General features: G+C 39.9%; 2 protein-coding genes across 6 annotated transcripts; both read right to left on the reverse strand.

Annotated features, from left to right (window-relative positions):
* Positions 1-3,735: 3,735 nt before the first annotated feature.
* On the reverse strand, positions 3,736-12,582 carry psat1 (phosphoserine aminotransferase 1). The gene is made up of 9 exons (XM_022198101.2): positions 12,410-12,582; positions 10,327-10,387; positions 9,801-9,870; positions 8,534-8,739; positions 7,346-7,518; positions 6,803-6,972; positions 5,645-5,773; positions 4,830-4,967; positions 3,736-4,167 (listed from the first exon to the last, which is right to left on the reverse strand). Exons 1-9 carry the CDS (start codon positions 12,464-12,466, stop codon positions 4,065-4,067), a joined length of 1,107 nt encoding a protein of 368 aa, XP_022053793.1. The 5' UTR covers positions 12,467-12,582; the 3' UTR covers positions 3,736-4,064.
* A 3,043-nt stretch (positions 12,583-15,625) lies between these two features.
* kiss1rb (KISS1 receptor b) lies at positions 15,626-27,231 on the reverse strand. Of its 5 annotated transcripts, none has more exons than XM_051951207.1 (10): positions 27,134-27,231; positions 26,983-27,053; positions 25,557-26,028; positions 23,523-24,829; positions 23,096-23,315; positions 22,593-22,717; positions 21,658-21,793; positions 20,332-20,570; positions 20,096-20,248; positions 15,626-19,081 (listed from the first exon to the last, which is right to left on the reverse strand). In XM_051951207.1, exons 5-10 carry the CDS (start codon positions 23,313-23,315, stop codon positions 18,845-18,847), a joined length of 1,110 nt encoding a protein of 369 aa, XP_051807167.1. In that variant the 5' UTR covers positions 23,523-24,829; positions 25,557-26,028; positions 26,983-27,053; positions 27,134-27,231; the 3' UTR covers positions 15,626-18,844. The 5 variants fall into 5 exon arrangements, with proteins under 5 accessions (XP_051807167.1, XP_051807166.1, XP_051807165.1 ...); XM_051951206.1 differs by having other exon boundaries at positions 23,523-23,647; positions 23,733-24,829; positions 26,983-27,225; XM_051951205.1 differs by having other exon boundaries at positions 23,096-23,342; positions 26,983-27,226.
* Positions 27,232-27,247: the final 16 nt, after the last annotated feature.

Genomic DNA, 27,247 nt, shown 5'->3' on the forward strand with positions numbered 1-27,247 from the left:
TTTTTTTGTTTAAAGCATCTTCGGTTATCTTTGTGCATTAATGATTGAATATTAGTTGTTTCTTAATATATTATTGATCATGTTCTATCAATCTTGATACATTTATGCTGCTGGAAATGTGGTTTCATCAAAATATTTTGCTACTAAAGCTGGATTAAACGGTGTGAACAACACCCAACATCAATATAAAAGGACTCCCATTTGACCATATCTAGGGTTTGCAAAAACATGTTTCTTGATGAACACTTCCACCTAGAGGTTATTTGGCACAAAAGCAACTAGATACCTTTGAGCGTGCATGTTATGGGTTACCTTTTGGTATTCTCTTTTAAATCTATACAAGTTAACTTAAGACTTTTCTTTTTTTCTTGATTTTACCGAAATTGTGCCTTCCTTTCTTTTACCTCACGTTAATGGGATTTGTTTGACCTTTCTGTACTCCAGGTGTGTTATTAATGGTGATTCCATTTGATTTAATGTTATATTTCATATTCCAATTGTTGATTTTTCATTTGAAAAAACTGTGTGACTCTGGGCTTTGAGAGGTGATCGACAAGTAAAAATGATCGCCTGTTATTACATATTTTTCAGTGAGTGCCTGCTACATCTAGACTATATCTTTTTGGGCCGCTAAAATTGTTGTAACACCTCTTTGTACAATCTTAATCCTCTTATTTTCTGTATAAACCACCTAAAGTACTAGAGAAAAGAAAGGACAATAGTCTTACTTGAATAAAGAACAATATTTATCCATACCGTGACAAACGATACAAGCTTGCATCGTCAAACCTGTTGCTACCCTCTCTAGTAATCTGATTTTTTGAACTTGTGCATTATTTTTAAAGGGAGCTTATAAGCCACAGAGGCCTAACATTTTTTAGTAATAAAGTGCCGTAAGTAGGAGAGACAAAGCTACAGCAAACACACACTCAGCCCAGCTTGTATCATCTCCTCAAAATATACATTTCTATTCAAAAAAAAAAAAAGCTTCAATCTTCACAAACTAAACCTACGTTAGAATCTTCTATTTTCAGTACCACCTCAGGGTATGCTCCACCACTGATTCCTGTATTGAAATTCTCACTGTGCCACCTCTTGCTTCTTTACTTCTCCTCCCGAGAGGTCAAAGATCAGGTTTAAACACACTGCTGAGCCTCGGCGGGTCGAATGCAGCAGGGACTGGCCTCTGGACATTCAGATAGAAACCATCTTCCTGCCCTGCCGATGTTATGTTCCCTGCTCACTCCTACATACTGAGCTGCTTCTCCTGTCAGCAGGCAGGGAAGAAGTAGGAGGTGACGGTTTAACCTCACAGGCAAAAGGACTAAGTCTGTTTGCAGTACATGGAATATTTCTATTGAAGAGTTACTTGACAGCAGACTATTTAAAAAAAACATTTTCGCTGCACTCTGAGGGCAAAAGTTTCATGTTTTAAATGCACCAGAAGTGATGCGGCGGCACACTGACACACCCTGAGGTTCACCCAACATCACGGCAGCCCGATGAGACTTAGTTAAAGCACTGGAGGTGAAGAAAGGAGGAAGATTTTCAGCTGATTGTTTCCTGATGCAGACAGCTGATGTTTTATAATAGATTTCCAGCAAAAGTAGAAGTAAGCTGGATCTTTTGTTAAACTCTATAGAGCTTAAACTTGGTTGTATTTGTTTTATTTACCAGGTTGTGAGATATTTTTGCCTCTCCCTACTACATTTCTAATGTTAGTTAACAGTCATGGAAAAAATTATTACCGTCCTTGTTTTCTTCAATTTCTTGTTCATTTTAATGCCCGGTACCACTAAAGGTACATAACCTGAAGAATGCAATGAACACAACAAAAAAATGCAGCTGATTACACAATACTTTGACATGATTAAGCTTCATTGTATTCCCAGGGTATATAAGAGGACTGCACATGCAAAGGCCTAGAGTGGTTTCCTGCTTTCATTCAAACCGAAGCAACAACTCAGAAGTTGTCAGCTCTCACATAATGCCTAAAACAAAAGGCTTATGTGAAGCCATAAAGGCAGACATCTTGGCACTGGTGGAAATTGGCATGAGTGAGAGACAGGTAGCCAAAAACTGAAGATCTCCAAGACAGCCGTTCATTACACCCAGAAAAAACAAGTTGGACCAAACTTGCTTTATGTTGCTCGCCAAGTCACATTTCAAGAACAGTTGGACACCAATTTCTTGAAGCTGGTCTGTAGTCACACAGAACACAGAAGAAGCCCTTCATCAACCAGTGGAACAGGGCCAATGAACCAGGTCATGTACAGGGCTAGTCTTGAAAACAGTCTCCTTCCATCAGCTGGAAAACTCTTTCCTGCCTCCAATGACTGGATTCAATGCCTCTTACCACACGGCAAGGGTAGTTAAAGCCTGATGGAGAACCAGAACATTGGAACCATGCCTTGGCCTGCTCAATCACCAGATCTAAATCCAACTGAAAACCTGTGGAAAATCATCAGACACAAAATGGAGAACCACAAGCCCAAAAACGAAGCAAATTAGTTAGAATTAATGCAACAGGAATGTGCTGTTGTGACAGCAGAACAATGTCAGAAGCTGGTGAAGAGCATCCCAAGACGCATGGCTGCAGTCATTAAAAACAATGGTTACACAATCAAGTACTAACCCCTGTGTGTATCATGTGACTAAAACAAACAGAAAAGAAAACATGGCATGCCTAAAAGCTGTTTTTGGCAGTACAACGCCATAGATATTGATGTAAGAACTTATGTGATTTTGACTATTATCAAGAAAACCATGGAAAATGTCTGACATCAGCTCTTAAATGAAACTCTTATGAGCTATTTTTGTCATTTTCAATATACCGGGCTTTGCAAAAGTTCTGTTACACGGTTTCATGATCTTTAGAGACGTTTACATGTCGGAGTGAAAAATTCCATTAAACAAACTGAAAGTTCTACCTCATAGGCAGGTGTCCTTAATACAATTTTTTTTCTCCGGTGAAGTTGTATCAAGATGGAAGTCAAAAGAGTTGAGATATCTGCTCTCCTTCATGCTGGCCACAACAAGTCTGACAGGGCCAAGCAGCTGAACATCAGCCGGATGACCGTCCACAAATTCACGGAGAGGCTCAAGAATTGTGAAGATCTTTCAGTGATCTTTCAAGAATGGTGAAGACCTGAAAGATCTTCACCATTCTTTAGCCTCTCCGCGACTCTGTGGACGGTCATCCGGCTGATGTTCAGCACAAAGGAGAGCAGATATCTCAACTGTTTTGACTTCCATCTTGATACAACTTCACCGGAGAAAAAAATTTGTATTAAGGACACCTGCCTATAAGGTAGAACTTTCAGTTTATTTAATGGAATTTTTCACTCCGACATGTAAACGTCTCTAAAGATCATGAAACCGAGTGTAACAGAACTTTTGCAAAGCCCGGTATGTGTCCAAACAAATGTACCTTTAGTTGTACCAGGCATTAAAATGAACAAGAAATTGAAGAAAACAAGAGTGGTCTAATAATTTTCCCGTGACTGCATGACATTTCGTCAAGGCAGCGTTTGTGCCTCATTAAGTCATAAATATCTTTTCTCTGCTTTGTTGTAACACTGTTCTACCCACAATACAGCAAAGCAGAACAACACTTAGCAATGCTTCTCTGGTCTCTGAAGCTAAATCTTACCAATAATGAAGTCCTAAAGTACAGACATCCATCCACTGGAAAACAGCCTTTCAGTCAATAAAGTAGAATTCCAAAAGTGCATATGTTTTTGTAAGTCAGAAAGATTTACTGGAATGTAAACACATTTTGAACAAGAATTACCTACAGCATATGTACATCAAAGCACTGTTAGTCAACAAATGCATTTAAACAGCAATTCTATGATACACTGATATCATTAAATCTTTACTTGGAACAGCAGTTTAGGCTTTTTAGGAAACTAAGGGTTGGTGTTACAAAACAGGTGTCTAAAAGGGCACCTTCCACATCCAACATGGATCTCAACAAGAAGTAAACAAGAAGATTTTTAAAAACTAAAGTAGCGAAATGCCACCGTGTGACATTAATCAGCTTGTAGCAGCAGCAGTCGGTTTTATTGGTGCTCTTTGAGGAATTCCCTCATGTAGCCAGCGAGGGCCGCAGTGTCCTCCACTGTTACAGCGTTGTACAGGGAGGCACGGATTCCTCCAACTGACCTGCAGGGGGAGACAAAGTCAAGTTTGAGGTCTGCAAATGGAGAAGATTAATACTTAACGCATCTAGCCTTACATGCAAAAAAAAAAAAAAAAAAAAATTAAGATCTCTGTGGGGGAATTATTGCAGCAAAACTATTGGAAACTGTGTATGGAGGAGAATTGTGTGTCAATCTGTGTGTCCATAGTGAGATTTGTCCATGCAATCTTCAAATGCGTTTTCAAAATTTTGTGTCTGTGATTAGGCTTTTAAATGGGTCATTCTGTCATCAAATTTTTACATGTAATAAGACTTGTCAATGTGTAAAGATCTGTGAATGTGTACACAGATATTAATTGATAGAAAAGTCTAAATATTTGGCTATCACCAGTTACAAGTCAAACGGGCCTCACAGTGGGCTCTCTTTTTACACGTGAGAGATTTCGTATCTGTAACGATGGGTTTCTGTGCCCTGAGCTCAGGCTCACAGGCTCATAGGCTCATTCATTCTGGTTGTGTACCCCTCTGCTGCTCTGTACCTCAGCAGTTATGTTGCAACTCTCCATACACATTTATAGTTTTGCCACAACAATACCCCCATAAGGATCTTCATTTTGTATAGATCCTGTATTATCTTCAGCACTCATGAAACAGAGATAAAGTATGCACTACAGGGACAACTGACCTGTGTCCTTTGAGTGAAATCATTCCACGTTTGGATGCTCCCTCCAGAAACTCCTTTTCCAAAGCGTCATCTCCCTCTTTCTTCCCCACACGAAACGGTACGTTCATGCGGCTTCGACAAGCCGTCTCTACAGGACACCTGAGCAGGTGAACATGGCAGCACTTTGTTACTCAACCCTCTGGACCCCAATCAGTTTCTGGGTGTTTTTCTTGCTCCGGTCACATTTTTCCTCACTGTAAGCTCATATTTCACTGCAATATAAAGTCCTGCACCTCTCCTGAAGCAGCACAGTTATGACTAGAAGCAGAGAGAGCTCATGTTTTGTGTGTATTATGACAGTTATTAAGCCATAAATCCTAAAAAAAGCCTAAAAAAAGCAGCACTGGTCTACTTTAGTGGCTTCACATTCACCCATTCACACACACACTCACACGAATGGCAGCAGAGCTGTGAAGCAAGGCGCTAATGTGTCATCAGAGGCAACTTTGGGTTCTTCAGCATGCAGATGGACCAGAGATCAAACCTTTTGTTTTACCAGCTGAGCCACAGAATTTGAAAAGACCCGTGGTTGGCCAAAGTGTTGTGTCACAAGACAGATATCCTAAAGCTTGAAAACAGAGCCAAGAGGAGGCACAGAGGGGCATTTTCCTGTACCACTTCTTACAATATGGTTAGAGCTTAATATGGGTTTTAATTTGCTCCTCGACACCAGAAAATTGCTGCCCAACCCAGCTTTAAATGTTGCCAATATAGAGTGAAACAGATTATGACCGTCTCCGGATTTCCTACTTTAACGCCGACGTTTTAATACTTACGCATAGAAACCGTTAGAAGCGTTGATGATGTCATAAATCATGGCAGACTTCTGCTTGTTGAGCGTCTCCATGGCAGCACTGCCACCATTATTCTTAATCCACTCCAGAACCAGACCCATGATGTAGATGCTGAACATAACGATAGAAATAGATTAAAATGGTCCCATCTGATCACACAGTAAATCCCATGTCTGCACATTATACCAAAGGATATACAGCAAGCAGCTAGTTAGCTTAGCAAATAAAAAAGAACATAACTGTAGTTTGTAGTTGCTGATACAGGGTCAAATTTACTGTAAACTTGCCAGACAATCAGTCAGGACTCCAGGTAGTAACTCCCAACCAAGAAAGAGTCAAGAACATGAACCTCTGGAAGGCAACGAGTGGTTTTGCACTTCAGTTTTTGTAGTAACAATGTGGACCCCAAACATCTTCTGGGCACTTTTTTCCTCACTGTAAGTTCATTTTTGATGCAACATAGAGTCTATCATGTGTAAGGAAACAGTACAACAATGGCGAGACGTAGAGAGAACTCGGTAATATTTTTTTGAGCAAGGAAAAATTTAAGTTCTTCTTTTTTTTTTTTTTTCTTTTGGCCAAAATTTTCCAACACCTGTAATCAACACGTGCAATATTTTTGCATGTACCCACAGGTGTGATCAATAATGATAAGAACAGTGACTCTACATACCACAGATATTTTGTTATTTACATTTTCAGTGTGGTTTCATACTTATCTCCAATCTCCTCTGCGTAAATACAGCCTGCAGCTCAACCCAGTCACTGAATTTTAGTTACTTTTTTATTCATTTTTAAAAACAAAGATAACAAGCCTAAAACTGCCAGCATGTATTGCTGTTCAAAAGGTTAAACCGGCAACCTAGAAGATGGTAACTTGTGAGCTGTAGAGGAGCCGATGATTTCATTTATCAGCTGCATCCTAAACACCTCTTGACAACAGAACAAATGTGTGCCTTTTCCTAACAGCTGAATTGCTTCACCTTGTGAAAAACTGCAGCTGATATTTCCAGAAGACCAACAGGAACCAGTAAAAAATACTTTGTTTTTTTCAACTTAATTTTGAAACATGTACATTCCACAAACGTTTCACAAATATCGATGATCTTCAGCCTGTTATGAAACAGAGAAGCCGTGTACCTGAAGCACGGCGGCGTGTTGTAGAGGGAGTTCATCTCAGCCTGAACCTTGTAGTCCAGGACGATGGGACACTCCTTCAGAGCGTGGCCCAACAGGTCCTCTCTCACGATGACCACAGTGACGCCGGCGCAGCCCACGTTCTTCTGAGCGCCCGCGAAGATGAGACCAAACTACACAACGCAAGAGGAGACGGGTTTTTCCTCTCCACTCTGGTTAGTTTGCGGCATTCAAATTGCCACGCTCAATTCAGCATGGTCATACTTTAGATTAGAATCTCGACATGCTATGCTAATGGTTTACAAACAGGCAGACGGGTGTTTAACGTGAACAAGCTGACGTTATAGCATCCTAACAGCTCTGCGATTTCTCTACTGTGTTGTATTCCTATAATCACACTTATTTTGACTTAAATTATTATTTTTTTAACAGCAGTATTTCCTGTGTCGTGTTGTGCCTCTTCCATGCTGTTGTTTCCCATCAATTTCCATTACAGTTGAAGGATAATGAACGTTTTCCAGACTGTCCACTGTTCTTTCTTCTCACCTTCGACACTTCCACAGGTCGGGACAGGAAGTTGGAGGACATGTCGCAGACGAGGGTCACCCCGTTGGTTTCAGGTGTGAAGTTGTATTCCACGCCGTGCACGGTCTCGTTGCAGCAGTAGTACACGTAGGAGGCCGAGGGGTTCAGGGTCCAGCTGCTGGAGTCGGGGATTTCTGGAGGGAGCAACAACACAACATATGTAAGAAGTTATACCAGTTTAAAGAGTCTATAGCCGTGCTAGCAGCTCTGTGTGTCTAAATACTAGCATGACTGCTCACAGTAAAAATGCTAACATTAACAGCATAGATATCTATCTTTAATTTCAATCCGTCAAATTGCTTCCACTGAAATACAAATGTCAGGCTGTTGGTAGAGTTAGGAGGATCCCTGAAGGCCACTGCCAACCTCAGCGCCACGTGGCAAGCAAAGAGTGCACATGTTCTTTGAAATAATTGGACTCCATGAAGTCTTGTGCAATTATACCTCACCCACTGTTCTTCAAACCAGTTTTCCTGCTCAGTTAAATGCAGTGTTCCACACCAAGCCTCTCCCCTGTAAAAACATGCCTGAAGCAAGAAATGAGGATGAAAAGGACTTGCCCTTTTTCTAGATCTTTTTATTGGGAGGATTTTTGTTTCCACTGGCTAGTGATGTGAAATAAAAGACAGACGTGTCGGCTGGTTTTCTGTTCCAATTTTCAGGTGCTGCACGTAAAAATGAGAAACTCTTCTTTGTAGAGACAGCAGACGGTATTTCAGGTCTAAGAAAAACTAGACGACGGACAAAAGGGGCAACATACCTCAGATTTTGTGTTAAATAGCGTTTATTAAGCTGCCTGTGAATATCGGGATAAAGAGGAGCCCCAATGTAAACCACCAATCAGACACAATCATGTGGAAACGACTGCTTGCATGCCAGAGTCTTTGACTACGGGTCAGCTCTATTGTTTATTACACAACAGTCTGGACACATGGCCTGATTGTGCAGCGGGGCAGTTCACATGCAGCCAGAATGAGAATGACCAACTTCTAAAAGATGTACGACAAGTTTTCTGTGTGATTACAATAGTTAAAATGAGCTTAAAATGAACTGAGTTTTTTATTGAATCAAAGCCTTGCACTCAGAAACATACTGTTGTCCTCATCAGATACCATTGAGACATTTCTTCATTCACTCCCACACACTTACTTGTGTAACTATCCAACTTTGGATGGACAACATTGACTTTTCCGTATTTCTCTGCTTCTTTGGCCGCTTTAGACGACCACGTTCCGGTCACTATGTAATCGGCACACCGGTCCTCTTTCAGGCCGATCAGGTTGAGAGGAACACCGCTGAACTGTCCAGACCCGCCGCCCTGCAGGAACATGACTTTGTAGTTGTCTGGGATATTTCTGTAAAGACAAACGTCGCTGCGTTAAACACCGTATACAATGCAGACATTATTGCATGCAGCAGTTAATTAAAAAAAAAAAATCTGATTCCTAAATTAAGCAAAGATACAGGTTGTACGACAGACACACTATCTCACTGGTGCAGTTAAAGTGTCCTAAATACAATAAGCAGCTGTACTTTTATCCATAGTTCATACCTCTGGTGCATTCAGTGCAAAAGGTAAAATAAATGTTGTTATAAATCCTAAATTATTGAGATTACAAAAAAGGTAGATTTAAGTGACTACATAATGTCTTTTCCTTTAAAAAGAATTTGATAAGGGATAAAAATTCAAACCACATTTTAATATAACACGAATATAAAACTAGTTTTGTGTTTTTAGCTTTCTGTTTTAATTGTGATTGTTTATGGGATTTTCTTATATGTTTGGGTTTTGGGACTTTTTAGGAAGCCTCTTGAGTTTACTGTATATTCTGTTTAGTGTGTTTTAATACGGTTTATTTGTATGATGAATTTATTAGCATTAGCATTTATTAGCATGCTAAGCTATGACTGTACTCCAATCTCCTACAAATATGTTGTCTCAGCGAAGTTCCACATGTACACATGTTTACAGGGGCTTCTGTTTGGTTCAGATAGCATTGAATCTAAACGTGGAAAATCCTTCACATTCCATTCACTCTTAGCAACTCGATGGAGAAACACACCTCAGTGACTGACAAACACAATCTGAACTTTTTGGGCTGGTACAGCGAATTATTGATATTGTTCCTATACCAATTCATGTGTAAGACCCTGCTATTTTTTCAGACATTAAATACTAAAATACTACGTGTACTTTGATCTAAAACAAGAAAAAAAAAGCAGTTTGGACATGTCCTGATGGTGTTCAGTAAAGTAAGACTGAAGAAAGATAAGACAAAATAGAATAAGTCGGCATTTCTCAATTTTGAAACGGCACGTAAAAACAAAAAAGATTTATTTTTTTAAAAACAATGTTGACAAAACGGACATATGAAGCAAGAATAAGGAAGATGGACCTGCACCAAAAGTCACTTACAGCAGCTCTCGCAGGAGATTCTCTGTTTTGTTGATGATTTTGTTGAAGTCTGATGATCGGTGGCTCATCTCTGGTTGGAAAGAATCACAAATATGAGTTTAATCTCACTGTCATTGATATATACTCACTTTTTAACAAACTGTGTTTCAGTTTTTGTTATTTAATACAGGAACATGACTAAATCACAGGTTCCAGAGAGAGAAAAAGCAACCATGAGAGCAGAATGACTGAATGAACCTGGTCTTTAACTCACACAGAAAACACACTGTGGATGAAGTTACAACAGCGATGGGCTACAATTACCAACAAGCATTTGTTTCTGAGCACTTAAATCACAGTGTTACAATTCTAAGGGAAGTCTTAAAACATCACTCAGGTGTCTATATGGAGGCTTAAACCAGCTTACTTGCTGTAATTCCTCCTTCTGTTCACACTGGTTGTTAAAACATTATTTCTTAATGCGGCATAAGTCGAACTGAGCAGAGACACAGGCCTCCTTCAGTGAATAAATGTATTCATTACACACCGAGAACACTAATTCCAGAGCCATTGTAGTTGAGCAGCTCCTTCTGTGCTTGAAACAGCACCTGCAACACATCACACAGAAAAACATCTCTTAAAAACACTATCAGAAGGTTCGAGCTGCAACAAGAAGTCAGATCAATCAAACTTCAGAGGAAACCAGAGGAGACAATGTGTCGGGAACCAAGGGGACAGAGGCATTTTAACTGAACTTTATATTTTTCTCTTTAACTAGAGTCTATGTTATGCATATTTACAGGGTTTCAACTTAACAATTAGCCCTGATTAATCAGCAGAATATTCTTTTCACAATAAATCATCTGGTCTATAAAACATCAGAAAATAATTAATCACAACTTTCTAAAGAGTAATCATTCTTCTTGTCTGACCAGTGCACCAAAACTAAAGAGATTTTTGATGCATAATCATGTAAGATAAAAGCAAAAAATGTTTGCATTTCTGCTTGAAAAAGACCTAAATTGTAATTTACACTGATGCCTTTTAATGCTTTGTCGATCAGCCAATCAATAAATTGACTTTGTACAAAAATTTGAGTTTGGAGAAGTGGCTAAGACAAATACTGTGGAGCTCAATGACACTTAGTTTAGAGCTCAACTGATACTGGATTTTGGGGGCAGATGTCAAAACAGATTCTTGGAGATTAAAAATGTTGATGTTAATATAATGGCCAATATTATTTATTTTATTGCTGTGAAGGAAAAATGACAGGGTCACTACTGATTAGCTTTCCGGCAAAGTATTTCACAAACTAGTGATGAGTTTATTAGGAAGACACCACTTGACTCCACACCACTGTCTGCTCAGCTGTGATACATGCTCTGCTACATGTGCTGCAGACAGCGTTTGTGTGAAATGGAGTCGCTTTGCTGGGATTTTACCTGTTTGAAATTACACTCAGTAACTTTTTTTGCATTGTCTTCTGTACAAAAAGAAAAAAAACGATTGTATAACGGAGTATATCGGACAGTATATATGCTAATATCGAAATATCTGTAATATCAGATGACAATATTAGCAAACAGATGCATTGGTTGGGTTCCAATTCAGTTACTGGGGCACAAAATGACAAAAAGGGAAACAAGCAGACATATGATTATCAAGTAAGCATACATAGCAGCTGAACATTAGTGGAATTACCTGTCAGAAGTTTTAAAGTTTTATCAATAATCAAAATCCTGACTACACTGGGATAATCGAGAGCTATAAAGCCTCACACAGAGTAGTACAAACCATCACTCAGGGTACATTCAAGTGCCTGGGACTGAAACTGCGCATTTCACGGTGAAGAATTATTTTAAATTAGCTTAATGCAAAGGACCAAAACAGAAATAAGTGAATTCAGCTGCAGGCATAGCAGAAGGAGGCAGTTTCACCATAAAATCTGCATAAAATGTGACAAGTGAGTCTGGAGAACTGGTCCTGAGGTGAAAAAAAAAAGGGGGGGGGGTGGCACTTCTTCTGCAACTTGATGGCAACACCTTTGACCAATCGCACTTTTTGCACTTTTTGCACTTACTACAGGTTTTTCCTTATGTCTGAATTCTTGCTTGTGTTGTACGTCGCTTTGGACAAAAGCGTCTGCTAAATGAGATTGTAGAATTGTTGTAGAATTGTAGCTGGTTTTCTGCCATCTCGAGGCTGGATCTGCTGCCGCCAAGCACAAAGAAAGCAGGTTCCCACATGAATGACTGAGGCTGATGCAACTCAACACACTGTTTTCATCCTGCTGGAGCTGCCCACAAGTGCCAAGCCTCAGAGCGGCAGTCATGTTCTCACAGAGCTGCGTGCCAGCCTCAGATTCACAGTGAACGTGAGACAGCTGAGTTTTACATAACGACTTAAATACAACATTAAATCAGAATCAGTTAAACTTGATTGTGATTTAACACCACAAAGTTGAAAATAAAGAATAATCTGCAATGCACAAGCCTCCTGTATTACAGATAATCTAAATCTCTGCACAAGTGTCTTTTAGCTCAGAGGTAGTTGGGTGCAGGTGACTCCTAATTTCCTGCTTTTTCGCAGATTTTAAACGCTACACAGTCAGAATGTAGATCCAGACTCACGGTTTGCGGGAGTTTCGCTGGTCCTGCTCCAAAGTTGATGGTTTGCTTCTGATCCATGGTGTGGATGTTTCTCGGTGGGATCCTGCTGTGCTGTGGATGGTTTTCCTCTCAACTCCGCTCTCTGCTGCTGATCTTCGTCGGCGTGGATGACATCTGCCTGCGAAGCGATGCGTTCAGGGACTCATCCGGAAATATGTAACCTCCACTTAACAAGGATTTTCAAACGTCAGGTCAATTCACTGTAATTTCTACAGCACATTTGAAACAAGACTGTGAGCTCAAGTGCTTTCCTGCACAGAAATAAGATTGGTGTTCTGTAAAGCGTCTTGAGACGATTTGACTGTAATTGACGCTATATAAATAAAATTGAATTGAATTGAATTTAACTGAATTGAATTGTTCTATACCTTCTTAACAAAATGGAATGTCATTTAGTTTTTTCAAATTTACATAAAATATCAATGCCAAGATCCTACAATATTATATAGAATACACATCTACCTGATTAAAATAAATATTAATTGAAATTTTTCCAGATTTAGAAGGTTAAGATGCTATGAAATTTTTTAAAAATGCAATACACATTAGCAGATATTGTCACGCAGGGATTTTTGATTATTTTAAATGCAATGTATCTACAAATATGAAAAAAACAACAATGCAAGAACAAATATTTAGCATGTTTTATTAAAAGCACATCAAAAAGGCAAAAAAAATTAGAATAATCTCAGGTATAATAAATTTCAGGCAAACCCAACATTGGCTACACAACAGGCCTCCATAAACACACACTATAAGGGTCATAAATCCTGGTTTGACCTGTTAGGATGCTCCACTGTACATCCTGCTGAAGCTATAATAAAGGAAGAAATTCACAGTTACATCAGACATGCCTGTTGTACATTTAAAGCTCACTGAAACAGATTTTTCTTGTGGTTATTATTCTCCACTTCATACCGACCGTTACAAGATCCTTTTCCAAAGTGCTTTTCATTGTAAGTAACTGAAATTAATCTTGCAGTTTAGCAATCTTTCTAGAATTAAATTCCCTCTGGTGGTTTGTTTGACCAGTGCTCCACACTGGAGATGGAAAACCAGCAACAAAAAGAAGGATTTTTTTCTGCTTTGAAAGGCTGTCACTTTAAAAACAAAAACAAAAAAACAAGAAGAACAAAAAACAAACAAACAAAACAAAAATCACAAATCGGTTAACCTTAATAAGACTCCTGATGTTTTATATTAACTATGGATAAACTTCTGCACACCTTTTCAAACAAAACAAGGACTCTGGATCATTCAGGTTGATGAAACTATCCCAAATTTCATCACACAGCTGAGTTTATATGGCAGCTTTGTTCTTTTCCAGGCTAATCCTGTGCTAGAATTAGACTCTTGACTCCAGATTTTCCATGTGTGACTGATTTTGTGGTCTTTTGACATATCAGTCTGAGCCTCAGATGATGATTTAGCTCGTACAGGATATTAGTTGAATTATCTCATTTCATTTTTTAGGTTATTTTGAATTAAAAATACAAAACTGTGAAAATACATTTTAATGCACTAGAGTGTATAGTGTGGTAAGAACCGGTATTTTTGGTGTCACTTGAAGGCAGCACTAGGATCACTCTCAGCCAGTCATCCCATTGGCCAGGGTTGGCCATCACGGCTGTGATTGGCTAATATTGATTTGGCACTCCGCTGATTGGTTCCTCTGTCACGCCACTGAAATGAGAGCGCGTAAAACAGCAGGAAGTGTTATCCAGCTTCTTATTCTCAGCTGAAAGAACCACACAGTGTAGAATAATGGAAAGCTGTTTATCATAAACCTGTCACTGTGTTATGATCTTATAAACAGATAAACTGAACTGAACCGTTGCAAATGTACACTTGAGAAAAAACTTTAAATAAATCTATGAGTGTGTTTCAAGGTTTCTAACTGTGAAATTAACACTTACTTCCTCTTACAAGTAATTTAGGGGATATACAACAACAACAACCTTTGTCTGCTCTTTTACAATATCACGTGTGTTCCATCAGCAATATGGTCAATATTTAAAGCTGTTTCTGTAAAGATATAGTATTTTTCTTCAAGCCATGACAGGAAGAATGTTTTTTGAATGAGCAGAGCCTTTATGTGGGGCAGAAAAACTTACTTTATTTGAACATTTATACTTTAAATGAAAACGTGTTTCTATATTTTCCCCCTCCTTTTCTTATAGACCCTTTATTTGTTTACAAACATTGTGACGTTTTTTGTGGGCGGGGCTTATGCTGGAGGCAAAAGCGGAGCGAGAAGTCAAGCGGGACTGGGAGTATTTAGTTTGCGCTGGGAGTTTGCGCTGCAAACTCGAGCATTTTTAACCCGTTAAACTTAACCAGGCATATTGGACGCGCATCGCGAGGTGCATTTCCTTTAAAACGACCGATTCGTGGATTATGTACCGACTTCAAGACATGTTTTGGACAAAATAGTTTACTGACTTGTGTCGTCTGGATGTCCAAGGTTGGATTATGGCCGTTTTTTGTGGAATATTTTCATCTGTGTGTAATAATGAACCCGGAAATGTGAGTCGCGCTGTGTACGTTAAAGCCGTGTATAGAGAACGGATGGATGGATATTCGTTGTTTGTCGGACAAATGTGTTTGTATTATCCGCTGTGGTAGTCACATCTGAAAGTGGTTTATACCGGCGGATTCATGAGAATCTAAGCTTTCCATCGGCATATAATGTTTATATAATCGCGTTTGCAGCCTTCGGGCATTCTTTAAATTCCTATGCAAATTAGTAAGTGTACCGCCGGCGGTACACTGAAGTTTAACGGGTTAAAAATGCTCGAGCGCAAACTATATACTCCCAGTCCCGCTTGACTTCTCGCTCAGCTTTTGCCTCCAGCATAAGCCCCGGCCACAAAAAACGTCACAATGTTTGTAAACAAATAAAGGGTCTATTGTCCCCATCAGACGCCATGGTCTCTCCGACTCCGACGGGCAGCTTCACTCTTCAGCCCAATGACACGGTCAAGTATAACGCTGTGCGGACGCGTTCATATGATTGACTGAACAGTACACCCACCCCCACGTGGGGTGAGTTTTTGTGATTGGCTGAAAGGAGGGAGACATCTGATTGGCTACAGAAACTTCCGTGTTGAAAAAAATGCATTTGTGGATCGAGCTGACGGCAGAGCAGTCTCAAAAAAGATTCACACACAAAAGCAGTTTGTGAATGCAGAAATACATTTGTGAACTTTCTTAATTTATTTGTGGATTGCAGTTTACATTTGTGAATCCCAGTTCACATGTGTGAATTCTTCTGTGTGCATTTGTGGATTATGAGACTGTTCTAACTCCATACAAAAACGGCCATAAGCTAACCTTGGTCATCCAGACAACACAAGCCAGTAAACTATTTTTTCCAAAACATGTCTTGAAGTCGGTATATAATCCACGAATCGGTCGTTTTCAAGGAAATGCACCTCGCGATGCGCGTCCAATATTCCCTGTATTTCTCGTCATATTTAACGGGTTATTGTTTTTGATTGTATTTTTTTCTGTGTCTTGTTGTGTCCTTGTTCTTATGGTGTGTGTATTTGGACCCAGTGTCTGGAATAAAGCTGAATTGAATTGAATTGAATATTTTTTATTTACAAATAGAATATTAGCGATTTTTTGTACTGAAAATGGCTGGAATTGACTGCAGCTGATCGTCTCTGTCCAGTCTTTTCGCCTCAGTGCATTTAACCACAACTGTCTTCGTTCCCTCTGAGCACGAGTGTTCGGGGGTGGAATCCTATAAAACTTTAATTTGCGTTCGCCAATGTCATTCCTCCTATTCTGGCATCCAAAAACACAGCAGGACGACATTTTAGAAAAGTTGATAGAGCCTAGTCCCTCAGTCTTTCGCCTTTCTGTCCGGCCGCGGGCTTCCTCTTTTGCCTCCAGCTAAAGCTGTGACGTCATTCGTGACGTGGGTCATTAAAGGGTCTATATTTGTTCTCTGAGTAAACCTGCCTCCTGCTACACACTTTAACATCATACAGGAACAACTCACCTGAAAAGTACAGATTTCCTACAGCAGTGTTTAGATAAAGCACATTTTAGGCCAGCACAGTCTGAATCTAAGTATTAAATAAACTGAATGACACAGTAAAAGGTGTGAGTAGAGACAGTCTTGTATTAACTGAAGTTGGTCAATGTTTATCAGTTAACTAGTTAGAAGAGCTGTGCTTCAGGTTGCCACTTTTCAGAAATGAAAAGAAAGTACACCCACCAGTGGCTCACTACCATCCATGCAGTAGTAGATTAAATTTCGAGGAAAAAAAACATTTAGTCATATTTAAAGCTTTAAATGCACAGAACTGCGATTTTTGTATTATTTTATGATCAGAGGTTCTGTCTGAAAAGAAGTGGCATCATTTCAAACAGTGAAACCATACTAATAAAAAAATGTAAAGATTAGCCAACATTCAACACTGCATTCTGCAAAAACACAAACAATTGAACGCAGAATAAGAAATTCTCAACAAACATTAAAAAAAATCAAAATCTTATCTTAACACAATTAGTACATGAACTTATTTATGTGTGCATGCATGTATTTGTTTAGTGCTGTTAACATATCAGAGGTCTGAGTGAGTATTGAATCAATATGGGGAGCAACAATTAATTGTCAAATAAAGGACAATTACGTATTTTAAGGGACGGGTAGCAACCCTAGCTGTGCTACCATGCTGCACAAAGGCAAGGGTTCACTTTAAAGAATTAACCTTGCCAGCAAGTTGATTTCTCGCGATATTTGTGAGTTCACAAATCTCTCAAGAAACCATCTTGCACCGCTCCCGCATTCACTGTTCGGGCAGAGCCAAGTTGGCACGGGCCAATCACGCAGCAGTATTCGTGTGTGGGGCGGGATATCCGGGTGTGAAGACGACACCAAGCGCCAGTAGATCAAAACAAACATGGCAACGGAGGACAACGATCGTGTAGATGCTGCTATTAAGTCAGTTTTAGCTGAATCTCCTATCGCTTCTTTGAAGGAAGAACAACGAGAGGCGCTTTGCACAATTCTGGATGGTAAAGATGTTTGTGCTTTTTTACCAACGGGTTTTGGTAAGAGTTTAATCTACCAATTGGCTCCGCTCGTTGTGAAGATCCCGCGATTGGCTAAAAACAAACCTGTCAGAGGCGGGACATACTGTTGCATTGTCCAATCCGTGCCTCTTTCCTCCGAACGGATTTACATGGAGCGGTCCCAGATTGATATTGTGGAGTACTATCAAGTACTACACAATTATTAATCTGGCTATTGCCAGGTTATTAAAGAATGGCAGCAACGTTAAAAAAACAGTTCATATAGAATTTGCTCAGCCTAAGGATTTAACCCCACTCCTTGATTAAACCCTTACATATCTAGTCTTTTAGTCTTCTTTTATTGTAAATATCAGCACAATAATGCACCTTGTTTCTTCTACCAACACAATTTGAACCTCACTTTGCTTGTTTTTTTTTTAGTTTACTCATTTGTAACATGTGTGATGCCTTGAATTTCTCAAAAGAGATGAACAAATCATCTGTCTCTGTATCTGGAAGATTTTCCGTTAAAATAATCTTTGCGGTTTGGCGAGACTGGTTCCTCAGAAGTCTAATTCTGTGCTTTCGAGATTGCCATCGATACCCTGCATTTCAGTTTTATGGCACAGACTGCTCATTTTGCTCATATGTCTTCCAGCATATGAATAAACACCATACGGACACTGTGACACGGTAAAACAACTTGATTTTTGCAGGAGGGAGTCTTTAAATGATTAAAATTAATGATGCTGCTGTCCATGAAGGATCCAGTTTTACAGTTTTTGCCCTGTACAGCTTTTCTTTTTTCCTCACCTTCACCAGAAGCTGCAAAAAAGCTAAAACCAGGAGCTCAAGCTGACAAATTCACTGCATTACTCCACCAAATCTAGAAAAATGTGACAAACATAATCGTATTCCAGCAGCTCGTGTCGGTCACGAGAGGCACCTGACTGGTTTGTCCTTTTTTAAAAGATCACATGGCAGGAATCCCTACACAGTGTGTGTTTGTGTGCCTGTGGGTGGATATTTCTTGTTGCTGTGACCTATATCTCTTTACTCATTTACTTTATACAGTTACATTATGGGACAAAAACAAGTCTCCATAAAGCAAATCATTACATTTGAAGGTAAAGACGTGTATAAAGGTTAAAGTTAGCATCTGGCAAGCACTAGTTATGGTCAAGGTTAGAGTAAGTCTCCTGGAAATGAATGTAGGTCAATGTAATTCCCTCTGAAGTCACAAAAACACAACTGTGCATGTGTGTGTTTGCCCCTGCACATAAATCTCACTGAGCTGACTCCTCTCATCTCCACAACGAGCCATAAATAAACAATGAGCGCACAGTGTCCAAACGCCCCGCGTGGCCTTTAGGAGCCAGATGAAAGAAAGTGCATCTCTTCTTCTCCTTTGGGTGCCTGCTGCTCCATCTCCCCCCCATCCTCTGCGTCCAGGTTTCCCACCCTGACTCTCCCCCTCGAACGCCACAGAAACATGGCGGGGAAGGCGTTCCTGAAGGCCTTCCTGAAGTTGTTGCCCATGAAAGCGTAAACCAGCGGGTTGACGGAGGAGTTGGAGTAAGACATGCAGTGACCCCAGATCTTCAGCTGTGGAGGCAAAATGCAGTAGATTTAGATGAAAGGCATCAAACTGGAGGGTTTCTGTCACCACAGTCCTGCTGTTTACGGTCACTGTCTGAGAGGGCGGCAATGAGGCTGCACTTTATTGTTCAGTTTTCTGCCTTAAATTGTTTTCTCTTCTTCTTCTCCGAGGAAATAATGTATTTTAACTATTTACTTCAATTAATCTGAAAATAAAACATATCTGAACTTGAAACTGCTCATTCAAAAGCCTAAATTGAGTCCAGTGAGGCCATATTTTATAATTCTATAAACTTGATTGTGTTTATTTAATTGGAGAAGAGCACCATGAGTTTACAGTTGGTGTATAGTGTATAAACAGGACATATACTGACAAAAAAAATGCCTGTAGTAGCTGATGGGAAAAGGAGATTGAGCATGAGGTATGGGGGAAAATAACATTTGTTTATTTATTGCTATTTTTTATTTATTACAAATTAGAATGCTTTTAGCAAAAAAAAAAAAAAAAAAAAAAAACACATCAACTCCTGTGTCCATCCTCTGTCATGTTCCACACAGTTAACCTTCAAAAAATTGATCACAAGGTAAAAGTAACAGCTTCATTCTGCAAAGAGCAATTACTTATCTGGTGATAATTCAAGGATTTTTCTGAGGATGGCTGCCTATAGCCTATTTACATTCTGGTATATCTGCATCATGTAAAGTTATAGTAAGTTGATTACCCTAATGTTGAGGATGTCTAAATCTGAACATTATGAAACAAGAAAAAAAATCTGAAGTTCATGAGGAAGGTTGTCGCTTTATCATTTCTAAGCAGCTTTACAAAGATTCATTTGCTCTAAATGGATTATTGGAGATAGTTACCCCACTAAAAACAATTTATTCTCATTATAATAAGTTGTTTATGATGGCTGTCTGGTAAGATTTGACTAAGGAGGGGATATTACTTCCAAAAATTCAGCTAAATCCTGACTACCTACCAACACACATGCACGATAAGGATGATTTGGAGTGACTCGCCTTGTACAGAATGTAACTGCGGAGGCCGAAAGCTTGCAGGAGGATGCAGACCTGGATGGGCCCCCAGCAGATGAGGAACAGGGCCACCATCACCACCACCATCCGGGAGACTCTCGCCCTCACTGCTGCTGCTCGCTCTGCCTGAGCCTGGAGCTGTAAAGCCAGAGAGGCTTTATCGTGTCTCTGTAAAGATCAGAAATACGTTGTGGATTTGAAACGAGAACCTTTCCCCTTACTTGGTAGCTGCTGTCGATGGGGTTCACACTGGACTGGCCCATGCGCTTGAGCATGAAGACGTAGCAGGCAGTGATGGTGAGCAGAGGCAGCAGGTAGACGGCCAGGAAGCTGTAGATGATGAAGGCTCTCTGGAGGCGAGCTGAAGGGAAAACCTCGGTGCAGTACGTCTGAGGACCGAACCAGTAACCGTCCTCCAGGCGCTGGTAAATGGCTACAGGGATGGACAGGAGCAAGGAGCCTGAAGGGAACGGAGACATAATGCATTTCTTTTAGCGTTTCAATATCTAGTATCAACTGTGATTCAATAATGATTAAAGGTTGCCTGGAAAATCCAGACTGACTTTATTTATGTATTAATATCAATACAAATAAAGGCAGTCTGGCATTGTGATGACAGGAGACGATTTCAAAAAGGAGGGGCTAACGAATGCAGCTTGAACGAGAAAGAACCAATCAGCGTAACACGGATGTGACGCACAAACAAATCGACCTTGAAGTCCATGTAGTCCAAACAACAATGGCATCCAGTCGAGACAGCGTCGCGGTGAATGATTACTGCCATTTTTGTCACAAAAATCTGCGAATACATGGGGTACTCTCAAGTACAACACTTATTTTTGAAAAGGCTACCAACAAAAGACTCCTTCCGAACGATTAGCGGTGTTAGGAATAACTTTAAATCGGAGCCAAACCAAGTCGGTGCGTATGTGTAAAAGTTGCTTAAATTTACTCACACGTTTGGAACGGGATTTTCCTCTGTACAAACAATGACAAGAAGGCGAAAGTAACGAGCCATCCACTGCCTCCTCATCGTCGGAAACGTCAAGTGAAAAGAGGCAACGACTAACGCCATCCAAAACGCCAAGAGACCACAAAAAGATTCGCTTTGGCCCCCCTCCTCCGCATCATCTTTATGGGTAATCCAGGCGCTGAAGATGACGCAGCATTAACTCCCGCCTCCCGTGCTATGATTGGTCGTACCGAACTGTACCGGGAGGGAAACGCGATTCAATTCGCACAATGCCAAACTGACTCTCCTGTATCTCCTAACATGGAGATAGGAGATGACATGGAGATTCAGTTTGGATTTTCCAAGCTAGATTATAGGGGCTTAAAGAGTCATTTTAAAGGCATGTGTCTGTGATGTTTCTCAGTATGTCACACCTGGGCTGCTGCCTGCTTGCAGAGACAAACGTTCTGCCGTGACTGTCACCAAAATCAGCTGCTCCAAATTTTCTGAATTCAACTTATTGCAGGATATAATTCAAATGGGTGAGTTGTTACCGCTGTCTCACTGTAAGTGTGCGTACAAATGTGTGTGATACCTATCCAGATGGACACGGAGACGGCCAGAGCCACGCGGGGCGTTCGGTGTCGCAGTGACTTCAGGGGATAAACCATCACGTAGCAGCGATCAACGCTCATAGCTGACAGAGTGATGCAAGTCGCCTGGGCAGTCACCTGAAACACATGCACACACAGGGAGCTTTTATTTTCTCATTTCTACTTTATAACTACACTACATGAAGAACATTTCTCTTGTCTGGCAATTATTTTAAAGGTTTCCTTGTAGAAACAGAAAACATAATACTGTAGTACAAATGCGGAGGATTTTGTGCAGGATGTCATCCATAAATACATTTTTTGCCGGTTTTTATGTATACATTCCATGTGCTATATGAAGGACTCACACAAAGCCTTCTTAGTGCATTATAAGTATCTGTATAATGTAGATCACCCAATATTTTTTACTTCATTATAACCCCATTGTGACACTATGACATTGAATTTATTGCATTTTGGGAACATTATGCATGATTTTATATTGTGGAAAAATGAAATTGCATGCACACACTTAACATCTAGATTTTCTTCAGATATAAAAATAACTGCAAAAATATGTCATACGTGCATTTTGGAGTAAAAAGAATCATTTAACAAATTGTATTTACTTTAGAGAAAGGTTTGTTTTTGCTGCTGTTTTATGTTTGTTTGCTTTTTTGTTACATTAGCTGGGTAGCAGTGCATCTAATTGTAATTATTCTGCCCTTTGTATAATGCTCACAAGAAAATCTAATTATTATTGCTGTGCCAGGAATTAGTATTTTGGTTACTATGCTAGAATAATAATAATGATGATGATGTGGTATAATATCATCTTAACAGTGGCTGTAATGGTTGCAATGCTGTTTTCGGCTGTCATTTTTCCAGATATTCCGAGTCTGATTGTTATATTTGCGTGTGTGTTTGTGTTTCTTACCTGCTGAAGGTAATTCACCAGTCGGCACATAAACTCTCCAAAGATCCAGCTGGGCAGCGGGTAAAGTGTGGCAGTGAAGGGCACACAGCAGACCAGGAACAGGATGTCGGTCGTAGCCAGGTTTACTGGAAGAGAACAAACAAAAGTGAATCCTAAACAGAGAAATGTAATTTAGGATGTGTTGATGTGAGAAACTTTCAGGAAAACTGATGGGACTTTTATGTCCCCTTTAATTGTCTTAGTCTTTGTGCCAAACACTTCCTGGAAAGTAATATTGATGCTGAGTGAATTTTCTTGGTGAAACAGTACAAATTAAATGAAACTAATCGAGGTGAACGCATCAGCACAACATAGCAGAAGTGGTGTTGGTTGTGATTTGGAAAAATATTATTGATCAAATAAAGCTTAATGTAACTTTTTACTTCCTGCAACTTGTAATTTTACAGAACACAAATGAACCCAGAAGTGGATGAGAGTGAAAGCTGATCCTGCAGAGGTGTTACCTATGTAGAAGTTGGTGACGGTCTTCATCTGCTGGTGCTTGGTGACCACATGGATGACCAGCGAGTTCCCAACCAGACCCACCAGCATGATGAGGCTGAAGAAAGTGGGGACCAGCCAGGCGTCGACCAGCACCGGCGGCCCCTGACCCTCCAGAGCTGAGGACTCGTTGCAGACAGAGCCGCAGTCTGGATCGGGATTGGCTGCCGAGTCTGCAATCATCTTAACAAACCAAAGCCAAGAATGTGTCTGTGGCCCATGAGTAACACAGTCAGTGCCTGTTACATACATACAGTAGATTTAAACACAGCACATAGATGATTTATTATTTTTCTTCAAGTTATTTAAATGAATACCAGATATTTTGGATTTCTGACACCACACTCAGCTAGATTAAGTGTTTAAGCGTATTCAGTAAGCTTCTCCTACCTGTGATGTGTCGTTCTGCTCACTATGTTGGTCTGTGACGGGCTGCCGTTGGTCTGTCTGCGGGTCTGAGATGAAAGCACTGTTATAGACCACCAGAGCTTGTGGGGCGGGAGCAGCGGGGGTGTCTGGAGGTCGGAGTCATTTAGTTTTTTCGGTGAGAACGTCACAGAGTGAGTTTTAAGCCAAATCTTGATCATTATGTGTAATTACCCAGGACTGGTTGCCCCTGTAAAATGACTGCAGCAGGATTCAAATAAAGCTGTTGTTAAGCAGTCAGTGTCTGCTGCAGCTCCAAGTACAGCTCTGAGCCTGGAAGTATAGAGAGGAGCTTGATAAACTGACCAAACAAATACATAAGAAATATATTGTTAGTCTTGGATGTGACACAAGTCAAACAGTGACTCTTGTCTGTAAAATCATTTTGACTTCTACCACACACCAGAGTGTCTCGTCGTGGTGCTTCAGGGTCGCGGTGACAGCACAGATTGATTTCTCCTCACTCCCAGCACAACAAACAGCTTTTAAAGCCGTCATTACATCCTTCACTGAACCGGCTGCCAAGCAACAAGTGGCAAACCTGCTAATTTCACAACGCCATACGTGTGGAGAGTGAAGAGTTTGAGTGCAAAGCTAATGTTTGTTGGTTTTGCAGTTGCTGTATGACGCATTATCCTGACCATCCAACATACAAAAATTATTTGATATATTTTATTTGCTTGAACTTGAAATAAATCAAAACAGTTTTGTTAGAGGATTTGTGCTTGTATGCAGAAATAACAATAGAATCTGGGCTTAAATGTGCTGAGATGTCTCCCATATATCTAAACAGAATTTGGAAGCATCTTTGGACTTTTGGAATCTCACTCAAATGTTCTTTTTCTCAATGGATGACTGTGAAAGAAAAGAATTTCTATTTGCTTTATGTACATAGTGCATGTGGAGTGAATGTTTTTTCTTTTTCTGAAGATAATCTTACCCTGGAAATGTGTTAAAAATAAAAAGAGTTTTTTGTTTAAGTCATTCTGTGCATTGTGAGTTTCTATTTGGTTTTCAACTCTTCAGTTAAATAGAAGTTATTACGGTAGTTGTCAATTCTGTCTGCCACAAACTATTTCTGCCGTTTCAGCTGAATTTTTATGTTTTTTGCTCCTTTAACAATCTTCAACTGGACAACAAAGATTAGGGGTGGCGTGTAGTTCTTTCTTCTATCTGAGAGGTTTCGGGGACTCCAGGTTTTCTCGAGGCACCTAAAAACAGCTTCCTCTGGAGGTCTGTACAGTCCTCAAAGAACCACTCATTGGTTGGCCCTGGAACGACAAAGATCCAATATTGATTTACAAAGTGGTCTCACAATGTATCAAAACAGTGCGCTGAGTGAGATTTTGTATTGTGCCCCTACAGAGAAAAACACAAGACCTTCGCTGGGATCACAAAATGGATTCTGTGCTCAATAAAATAAACTTTGCTTTGGTGGGAATTAATATTTCACAACTTCCTGTACTTTGTTTGCCCTTTCTATACTGTCATCACAAAATTCCCAAAATCAATAATAAGCATTTCACATCTCACTAATTTCGACTTATGATCTCAAAGTCTGCATAATCAATCTCAACAACAGACGCTAGTATTCAGAAATCTTAAAATGCTATCATCGATCATATAGGAAACAATCACCTTTACTCATATTTGTGATTGAATACATGTCAGAATGCAGAACGAGTTGTAAAGCAGCTCTTCTATAGGCTGTCTGTGATTTTTCACAACTTGTAAATCCAAAAGCTAACACTGAGTGTTTCATTATTGATTAATGATACATTAGTTGTTAACATAGTAAAGCTTTATTTCCAGTCTGTTTAAGGTATGCTTTAGGAAAAATGCATATCCTGTTATCAGAATTACTTTGTTATTGATTTGGTTTTCATTATAAGACATTGCAGACTGACTGTAGAATAGCTACAGCCTCAGGGCGGTGCATGTGGAAGGAAAGCACTAAGGATGTGTATTAAAGAAGGTTACAACCAGCTGTTTACTGACCAGGTCAGAGAACCTGCTGAGGCATCACCCACTGTGCTTCACAGGACTGCTCTCTGTTCCAAACCTGCTCTGGCTCTGGCTTTGTAATCTGTTCTCCAACACAGACGATCTACTCAGAGGGAAACATTTTAGATTTTTCCGCCACATGCGCAGGAACGACGGGATTTGATGGCGGTAAACTGTGTTGCAGTTGTTCCTCCTGAGATGAGGCCACTGCAGTGCTGGAAGCAGGATCAGGTACTGAAGCAGACAAACTTTCACTTAGATAATCTCGCCTCTTAAACTGACACTTGGAGAGCTGTTTGATGTTTCCAGGGAGGGCGGCTCTGGATCTAAAGCTACCGCGGACGTAAGAATTCCCTGTCACCGTTTTCTTCAGGGTGGAGGTGGTGCTGGGGTGTTGGGGGGCAGTACGTGTGGTGGCACAAGGCGGTGATTTCCACTCAGCCAAAGCTTTTATTAGGTCTGAAATCTGAGAAACAGCAGAGACAGGCAGAAGAAGATTTTCACAGAAAACTGACACAGAAATGAAATATTTTTCATACATGTATCCAAATTACATTTTCTCTTGAGTTTTGAAAAGGACATAAGTAAATACCACCCCTGCAGAAAACATATTAAAACATTCCTTAAATACTATACTGATACTTTTCATTTCATGGCATGAAAAAAAAACTAAATAAACAGCGGTGGTGATTTGTCCAAAAGTTTGAGAATCTTTCTTGTAAAGTCATTTGGTCTCACTGACAATGAACTGTCATTAGGAGTTGTCAGCAAATGACAGCTCCTGATCTTAACCAATTTTCTTGCTCTTCAGACCTCAAAATATCACTAAACAGCTATGTTATCAAAAGTAACTGCTTGCTTCTGCAGGACGGGAGACAATAAAGTTAATCTAGGCCTTGACAGGTCAGTGTCAGCGTCTGAGGTGTTACACAGTAGCCCACGTTTTTATATTAGTAGTGGATCAATCGACGCGAGTTCATCAGCTTAGTAAAACTTTTTTTTGTCATTCAGCTCATTATTTTGGTCCATTTTAAGATTTTTCTCCACTCTCGCACTTTTATCAGCTCCTTTTTTGTTGCTATGAGCTACTTTTTTCGATGAGTGACTTCTGTTCATTGAATTAATTTCGTATTTACAGTTTTTGTTTAGCCACAGCGACCAATAAAAGATCAAATATAGCAGTTCTGAAGAGCTTTTTAAATTGTAATTATTGGCTAAATCCCATTTTTCCTGACTGTGGTCCTTATAAAATGTCATGATTTATGTGAAATGTAGCAAAGCATTTTCAAACACAAACTAAAGTTAAACCAGAAGATCTGTGCATTCCTTGATATTGACACTATCGTTTACATACCCACGGCATTCACAAATAGTTGCAATATTTCACCACTTAAACTCTGTCAGCATTATTTCTCAATACCTTCAGTCCATGAAGCTCTCTGCTGTCAGAATCTCCATCCTTGTTTAGATTATCCATGGCCCCCAGAAAACCTATGACAGTCAAAGTGACTCTTACATCAATTTTATCATGTTGAAATCCTTAAACAATTAATCTTTCAGAATGACTGTACCTCCTTCTCCCTCTGCTTGAAGTCAGCAGAACAGAGGGAACAGCTGATCAGCCTCCATCGACATGCTTCACTGACAACTGTGCCATCTCCATGGCAACTATGATAAAGATTCTA

The sequence above is a fragment of the Acanthochromis polyacanthus genome, chromosome 7 (assembly GCF_021347895.1).
Source record: "Acanthochromis polyacanthus isolate Apoly-LR-REF ecotype Palm Island chromosome 7, KAUST_Apoly_ChrSc, whole genome shotgun sequence".
Classification (NCBI taxonomy): domain Eukaryota; kingdom Metazoa; phylum Chordata; class Actinopteri; family Pomacentridae; genus Acanthochromis; species Acanthochromis polyacanthus.

Coding starts and splice junctions, on each gene's coding strand:
- psat1 (XM_022198101.2), bottom strand. CDS start 12,466: ATGGATCAGAAGCAAACCATCAACTTTGGAGCAGGACCAGCGAAACTC. Junction 7,519..8,533: donor AAAGTTGGATAGTTACACAA/GTAAGTGTGTGG, acceptor TGCTCCCTCCAG/AAATCCCCGACTCCAGCAGC. Junction 5,774..6,802: donor AACACGCCGCCGTGCTTCAG/GTACACGGCTTC, acceptor CGTTATGTTCAG/CATCTACATCATGGGTCTGG.
- kiss1rb (XM_022198090.2), bottom strand. CDS start 23,384: ATGTATGTAACAGGCACTGACTGTGTTACTCATGGGCCACAGACACAT. Junction 20,571..21,657: donor CTCCGTGTCCATCTGGATAG/GTATCACACACA, acceptor CGTTCCCTTCAG/GCTCCTTGCTCCTGTCCATC. Junction 20,249..20,331: donor CCATCGACAGCAGCTACCAA/GTAAGGGGAAAG, acceptor CTGGCTTTACAG/CTCCAGGCTCAGGCAGAGCG.